This window comes from Zingiber officinale, chromosome 8A, assembly GCF_018446385.1.
Source record: "Zingiber officinale cultivar Zhangliang chromosome 8A, Zo_v1.1, whole genome shotgun sequence".
Classification (NCBI taxonomy): domain Eukaryota; kingdom Viridiplantae; phylum Streptophyta; class Magnoliopsida; order Zingiberales; family Zingiberaceae; genus Zingiber; species Zingiber officinale.
The window spans coordinates 46,433,464-46,441,857 of NC_056000.1; the positions used below are offsets into that span (position 1 = coordinate 46,433,464).

The window sequence follows — 8,394 nt, forward strand, 5'->3', positions numbered from 1 at the left end:
TTAATCCTAAACTAAATACACCCTTTAGTGTTACGAGAATAGATAACTAATGAGAAATTAAGATAATTAAGTAATTTGATTTCAAATTCCACGTACTAATTAATGTTTTACTTTTTCTAATTGACACAAAATATCTAACTTAAGCAGATTCTAAGACGATAAACTTGATCGTATGAAGATTTCTCATCAGTGAATTAGAAAATGTTCGTAGCAGACGGTCTATTGGTCCAATATCTTTAGTTAATCATCTATTAATAAAATTTATTTATTAATAGACCAAAATTATTATTCTAAACGCCTAAAAAACTTAAAAGACACCCTACTACTCTGCCATTCTTCGGGAGGGGGTCGATCCTTTTGGAAACGTTTTATGCCTTTGAACTTTTCAAAGGGAAGAAAATATTCACTAGAAGGCTCGGAGAATACTTATTTTATTCTATATTCTCAGTTTTCATAGGTTTATAAAAATCGATTTTTTTTATGGTACTGGGTCAAATTAGGCCGATCGCTTGGTGGGTCTTGGCCCGTTTATTTACAATTTTGGTACTTAATCGGACCTAAAAACTAGAACTCAAAACCCTTGCAGTGGAGTGGAGTCCTCTCCGAAGCCGTCTCGATGGCGACGAAGAAGCGGAAGATGGACCAAGAGGATGAGCTCCTCACCGGCGCCTCCGATCCCCTTCCTCCGACCGTCCTCTACACGCCCGCTCCCACCTCCGACGAAGAGGACGCCGACGGGGATGACGACGAGGTGGGTAAGCTTATTGAGCTGTTCTCCAGGGACCAGCTCGTTGCGCTCCTCCGCTTCGCCGCCGCATCCGATGCCGTTACCCTGGACGAGATACGCCGCACCGCTGACCTAGATCCCTCCCACCGCAAGCTCTTCGTCCACGGCCTCCACTGGAACACCACCGCCGATGCCCTCCGCTCCTCGTTCTCCCGCTACGGGGACATCGATGATTGCCGCGTCATCTTCGACAAGGTCAACGGCCGATCCAAGGGATATGGCTTTGTTCTATTCCGCCACCGGAGCTCCTCCCACCATGCCCTCCGCCGCCCACAGAAGCTAATCGACGGCCGCATGACCTCTTGCCAACTTGCATCTGCTGGCTCCACAACCAATTTCCAGAACTCGGCGCCAAACCATCTGAACTCTAACCCTGGTCCTAGTATTAGTTTTACCACTTATCAGGATAACGTAGCTAGAAAGATCTATGTAGGAAATGTTCATGCCGATGTCGATGGTGGTCGTCTCCTTGCTTTTTTCTCCCAGTATGGTGAGATCGAGGAGGGTCCTATTGGCTTTGATCGGAATACTGGGAAGCCTAAAGGGTATGCTTTGTTTGTCTATAAAACAGTGGAGGGCGCAATGAGAGCCCTTGAGGAGCCAAACAAGAATTTTGAGGGTATTATTCTTCAATGTGAGAGGGCTAACGACAGAAGTAAGGGGGCACAACATTATAACACAGCAGCTCCACTCAATGCAGCGCCGAATAAAGGTAATCTCAATGGTCCTGGATATACAATGCCTGTATCAGATATTGGGTTAGCACAACAAGCTGCACTGATGGGGCAGGGTTTTCTTGGCATGGGCGGGGCACAAGCATATGGGCAGGCTATGCAGTCTAATGCTGCTGTGCTTGCTTTACTGGCAGCTGCTGGGCAGAATCCAGCTGCATTTGGAATGACACCTTCTGCTCTTACTTTGAACCCTGCCTTTGCAACTACATTTGGTGCTGCAGGGAGTCAGCAGACTGCACCCGCTTTGCCTCAGATGGCACAGGTGCCAAACTATGGGGCTGCAAGTTCTGTATATCAGGGAACTGCTGGTTTCCAGGGAGCTACAGGTTTTCAAGGTTCGCCAGGGTTTCAAGGACCTCCAGGGTTTCAGGGCCCTCAGGGATATCAGAGCAGTCAGTCTGTTGCTCAACAAGCAGCTGGAGGTGGCAGTTCGTACCCTACCGGGACAGCTCCAGCATCAAGGAGACCGACTGGATCAATGGGTGGATATGGACAAGTTTAGGTATAGATGATATCATTTAACATGTATTTACGAAACTACTTGTGCAAAGCATTGGTCACCCATACATCATGTTCGATTTCCTTTCTAATTGTTGTCTCCTGTGTTCTAGTTCCATTCCGAGGTCGTGGTTCTGTGTCGTTTAAAGATCACATGGATTTTCAATCTCTGTTGGTGCTGGATATCGAGAAAGGCTTCCGATGCAACAGTTGTTCAAATACTGGAACTGCTTTTATATTTTTCGCTGTTTATCGCTGTATGGATTTTTGACTTATGTTTTTGGTATTCTTCCTTGGAACTCCGCACTCTGTTTTTTTATAGTGGACAATGTTGTTCGAACTTTATTGTCAAATCTTAATTTCTGTACTTCAGAAGCTGGTTTTGTTTGGAGATTGATGTGCTATTATCAATTTCTAAAAATCGAATGACTGTTTATGGTAATGCAGTTTAATAATTATCATTCTGATATGGAGTGTTTATTGGGATTTGCGGATATAAGAAATTGGTTGTTTTGAAATTTAATAACAATTTCTGGCTTGTCTGAGATGTGATATCTACAGATAATCTCACTGCTATTACATATTTTACTTTTTACATCCTTTCAGAATTTCATGATTTGGGGTCTGACAATGATGGAGCGGAGTGCTAACTAATGCATCATGCTGCCTCTACCTTTGTCTGAATGACCCAGCAGCAGAGCATTCTCCATGCAATCAGATGTGTTGTTTAATTGATTTTTGATTTATTTACCTTGGTTCTGAGTAGTGCTTTTTTAATATGCCTTCTCTTTTGTTTCTTATTACAGCATTGACTTCTAGCCTCTTCTGGGTCCTATTTCTGAAATTCGTAGGTTCAACAATGAGACAATAATCATGAGGCCACTGTGATGTCCAACATTCTTCTACATCATTATGCTGTAAGGTTATGCCTGTTTCACTTCATTGTATTATATTCTGCTAAAATTTCTTTTTGCCTCTTGTCTCTCTGCTCGACAGTGCATTTAGCAATAGAATAGCATAATGCAGAATAGAGGTGCATCTTAGTAATGCTTTATGATTTTGGTGATCATTCTCACTGGATGGTTTATTTACATTGGCATGCTATTGATCAATTACACGAGATGGCTAATTAACTTACTATCTTAAATTTCTGGACCTAAAGCAAACTCTAAAATGACAATGGTGATTTACTATTTCCTTAAATTTTATTTAAACACCACAAATTTTGACAAAGGATATATCAAGCTGAGTTGCTTTTCATCAAAAGCTTTTGTAAACTTATTTTTGTGGTGTTTTTGTGCATTTATTTCCATCAAGTAGGTGAAGTTTTTGCATTACATTTAGAGCAGAAAATTTGCGATCGCATGTTCTGAAATTGTTACTTGAGCTAATGCAAGCAAGAATTTTTATGATTTGGTTAGTTGCAATGGGCATAAATGAATCACGGATAATTTTGTATAAATATCATGTTTTTTTGTTGTTTTATAATAAAATTTGCACAAATCTTTTGGCATGTCCTACATATTATAGGCTTTAATTGAGAAATAATTGTTGAAATTGCACAGCCTGACACTTGATTGTTGTTGCTGACCTTATTAACATAGTATGCTTGGATTTTTGTTTAGCGAACCTGAAAACTTTGTTAGTTTCTCCCCTTTGTTTCTCAACTTATTCAATTTATAGGTGTAAAGGTTACATAGAAGGTTCCACACTAACTATTATTAGATTTTCTATGTTCAAATTTTATCAAGAGTCTACATATATATTTGCATGTTATTTGATTAAGGTGTCCCCACGGGATAGCTAGAAGGTGATAGCTTTTCTACAATGGGGTAAGGGGTTAATTCCCGGTGGATGCATGCCCTCGGGAAAAAACATCTCTTACCCCTGACCACTTGGCGGTCGGCTATAAGCTGATCCCGTGATTTACCTCCCTTCACATAACTTACGAACGGAGTGTGAGGGATGCCTAGGATGAGCGTAATCACTTTTTACTACAATGTTATTTGATTAAGGTGTATTGGGGCTACCCTTTTAGGCTAGTGTTTTCTAAAGAAGAACATTCCCTAAGGTCGAGGTCAGCAGCCTCCACCCTCATCCACATCTTTACTATCTTTATGCAAGCAATACAGCGCTTCTTTGCACCTTATTGTTACTGAACTAAGCAGCAATGCATCTCTCTTTTTTGTGCTTCCTGACTGCTGACACCTCTAGTTGCATGAGTAGCTGGTGTGAGGAATGGCACAATTCCTACCCTGTCTATTCAAGAATAGTCGTCTTTATTTGTTAAAATTGCTGCCTCTACCTTTGTCTGAATGACCCAGCAGCAGAGCATTCTCCATGCAATCAGCCAACAACACATGCTACTAGAACCTCTGTAGGACCTTCACTGTTGGTAGCCTTCACATGCCACATTTCCATCCATGGTCAGCTCTCATAATTTTCATCTGTGCGATTTGCAATCCTTGCTTCTCCAGACATCTCAAACTTTCAGTCTTCTTGACATTTGCTGACAGTTGCCCTTTGACTAGGCTGCGAGCATCAAGATACTATCTTGCACTGGTTGCTCTCTTTACACATGCAAGTGCTCATGCACACATCCTGCTGCTTGCTTGCATGTATTGCTTGTTTCCATCGATCACTCGCGTCTATGATCATCTGCGTGAGATTTTCCCTCATGTTCATACCATTTCACATGAATTTCGTTGTCCTTTTCCACCTTCCTATTTGTGGAGCCAGTAACCTCCTCTTAGCATCAGTGTTCGCACACCGCTTTCACGCTCATTGGTGCTATCTTCCTCTCCCTTTGAGAAAATTAAATCCGCTTGTTAATCAAGTCAGGAGGTCCTACAGATATTAGGGCTGTGATTCTCCATTTGAAGACGTACAAATACAATAACTAAAAAATGCCATTATCATACTATGCTAGTAATCCAATCTCCTTTTGCTTGCTGTAATGAATTCCAAGCTGTCTACTACCAGCCTCTGTGTGATTCAACAATCTGTTGATGATTGTGCCCTTCCTTATGCAAACTTGAAGATTATTAGCCTCTTCTCCTGACTTGACAGCTCGCTGATGGCCATGCTTTCTGTGGACGTGAACACATATTAACCTCTGCTCACATCAACAATTGGTGCCTCACACAAATACAAGCATGGCCCGTTTGAACCTTTACTTACTTCCTAACCTAATCATCCACATCTTTATAAATTATTTCTTGACCTTTGTTGATCGTAGGCATACGGTATCCTTGGATGCATGCTCATGAACCCTTTAAATTATGTTTTGTTTGCGTGCTAGTATTCTTCTTTCATTATTTTTATTCCTAATCCATCTTTTTTACTTCTGTGAGTTTCTCGACTCAGTGTCCGAGCTAGACACTGTCTATGCTCCAACTTGGGGGGCCGTTGTTACACTGTTATTGATCTAGTGTGTTCAGTTAGACATTAGTACTTCTAGGTCACAGTTTAATCACGAATCTATATATTACACTCGTGTAATGACTATTTGATTGGCACGATGGACTATTCCCTTTCTCTTAATTTTACGGACTAGAAAGTATTCAAATGATATTCTCGTTAGAAAAGTAAATTATTACACCTGTGTATATAGGATACATATAATTCCTTTTACTTAAAAACTAGACTAATGATGTGAGACTAAACTATATAATATGAATATTCTCCCTCAAATGATAGTATAGAGTTGATTTAGCCTTTATATATCTAAACATCTCCCTCAAAATAGTAGAATCCTTTGGATATATTCTCTTGTTATGTAGACATTTCAGCCTGTTTGAATAGTTCATAGACAATTAGAAACATTATCAACATTATAAACAAATGGAGGTCCATTATATTCTCAGTTGACAAAAATGTAACGATCCTGAAACATAAAACCTACCAACTTGTGTCTGAAACATTTTAAGTTGCTTTGGAATATCTAATGTTCTTACAGGATAGTATGTTTTCTTGAAAGGTGTTCAATATCACACTATTTTCAACATTTTTTTTTGTGTTTTGCTAATTTAGGCACGTTGCTCCGTAGCTCCTGGCAACAAAGAGCATTTAGATCTCATACATCATGTCAAAAGACGTACTTCTGCAATCACCATGTTTTACTGCTTGTTCATTGCTGCCACAATCATTCCCAATCTGAATTCTTGTCTGTTACTGCGATTATTGCCAAATGAAAGAAAAGTAACCAATATGCTTCCGTTAGGTATTCTGACTGTCTCCTGCCTCCAGTTGAAAGATGAAGCAGGCAAACAAGATCCGCCGCTATGCCTGGAGACTATAGGCGAGGAGGTAATTCAGAAAAAAATAAAATGCTCAGTTGCTTTAAAATTCAGTTGTAATATCGCTGTTTTAATCACCAAACCTATCAAAACTATGTAACCTCAAATTACCGTTTCCAAAGCCATACTCAGGTAGGGGTCCTTTTTGGCGTATTGGATAACACGCTGACCCACACGTTATGTGCTCGCCAAGCATGTTGTCCACCAGTGGATTTTCGCTTCAGGAATATGTGGTCCACCACCCTATTCAAAAGTTCCAAGGTAATAGAATTTTAAAGGTAGAGGATGCTCCTAAATAATTTTGATACTCAGTTTCATAAAAAGAGTGTTTATGTCTCTTTGGTATTTAATTGCAAGCTAAACAAATAAATTTGAATAATGTGTGTGTATGTATACATATTTAAAGTCCCATTATGATTTTATCCTTTTATTTTTATTTTTATTTATATAAAAATACTATTCTTATAAAATCTTTAAGTTTTATATTATTCATAAAACAATAAAAAAGAAAATAATAATAATATTGCTAATTGATGTTGGTAATAATTGGAGTTTAATAAGAATTTTAACAAATGAGTAAGATATATTTAGCATGTAACTAATTAAGTTGACAATGTAGAGAGAGAGATGCTTTAATTCCTCCATTTGCCCTTTTACCGATATAGTATTTTGAGATGCATTGGCCAATGGAAAGCTTTACTAGTCGTGTTCTGTCTCATGTTTCAATCATATATTTCTTCGTAAAATTTACTTTTAAATCGAACTATAATCCCAATTGTTATTAGTTAGATTTATCTAAATTTTACTTCTACATATTGTAATTATATATTTAGTTTTGATATGTTGTGCACCTCATTTCCATGCATGTGTTGTGCAACCGAGTGAGTAGGGGTGTTGAGTCAGGGTACCTTGAAGTGATCCGGGCACTTTGCTCCGCAGAGTGGTACATAGCAGAGAGTGTGTGTAGATTTATATATACTTGCACATTTGTGGACAATTGAATACAATTTGACATCCGAAAAAACGTGGACAATTGAATACAATTTGGTCGCGCGAAAGTTTTTTCGGGTGTCTCAATTTACTTTTGAGGATTGGGGTGAGCTCGGATTGCACTTAGTCGTCCACATGTGTGTAGGGTAAGGATGTGTAGGGTATTAAATTTTTTATATATATTTATTTATATATTTATTTATTTCATGAATGATAAAAATAAAACAGGCCAGACTTGATCTCCAAAAGATATTTTTCATTAAAAAAAAATACTAGATGCTATATGATATAATATGACAGTGAATTTATGGAGGACGGCAACAAATACCATCAAAAAGCACATTTCCTCTGAGGTTTTCTCAAAATATTATATTTGAGATTGTTAATTCAAAATGATTATTTTTTTGTATCATGATTTATATATGAGTATGTTAATCTATTTTAAAATTTTAAAACACATTATTTAATATTATACAGTGTGTTAAATTGACAAAACTGAGAGTGTAAACATGAATTATTAGCATTGACACCTAGAAGGCTAGTCCAATATACGAAGTTTTTGTCAACGTGAAGTCTCGAGAAAAAAAATCCAATCATAGTGTATGCAATTTTACTTTATATTTTTGTGAGAAATTATTTGCATGATTCGAGCCTATAACCTTGAAGGTATATGATAGTAATTTTATCGTGATGTCAAAGCCCCCTCTTTATATTTAGTCAATTTCCACATCGAAAAAAAAAAATTATGTTCCAGTAATTGCAGTTTCTGTTCCAATAATTGTAGGGCAATTGTTCATGTGAAACAAATACATAAAATAATGCAAGGTCTTGAATCTAGTGAAAGTAACTTTTTTAAGGTTTAAAATAATTGTGATGCTGTACTGTAATGGTCAAGTTGTCCAATATAATTAGAACACAGTGAAGATAATACACAGGAACAAAAAGTTTGTCATTAGGGTTAACATGAAAGTGCGTATGAACTATCTCCATCTTCCACCTTATAGGGATACTAGAACACAATGGAATTAGCTATCCTAATCAGAGCAAATCTCATTTTACCTCTCAAATATTTGCAACTTCTTCCAGA

At 38.1% G+C, this 8,394-nt stretch overlaps 1 protein-coding gene across 15 annotated transcripts; it reads left to right on the plus strand.

Moving 5' to 3' along the window:
* The first annotated feature begins 576 nt into the window (after positions 1–576).
* LOC122008827 (UBP1-associated protein 2B-like) lies at positions 577–6,745 on the plus strand. 15 transcript variants are annotated; one of them, XR_006119396.1, is made up of 5 exons: positions 577–2,023; positions 2,626–2,941; positions 6,052–6,115; positions 6,242–6,327; positions 6,440–6,745. XR_006119396.1 is itself a non-coding variant. In XM_042564689.1 (2 exons), exon 1 carries the CDS (start codon positions 617–619, stop codon positions 2,021–2,023), a length of 1,407 nt encoding a protein of 468 aa, XP_042420623.1. In that variant the 5' UTR covers positions 577–616; the 3' UTR covers positions 2,133–2,394. The 15 variants fall into 15 exon arrangements, 1 of the variants encoding a protein (XP_042420623.1); XR_006119398.1 differs by having other exon boundaries at positions 6,450–6,745; XR_006119394.1 differs by having other exon boundaries at positions 6,242–6,745.
* Positions 6,746–8,394: the final 1,649 nt, after the last annotated feature.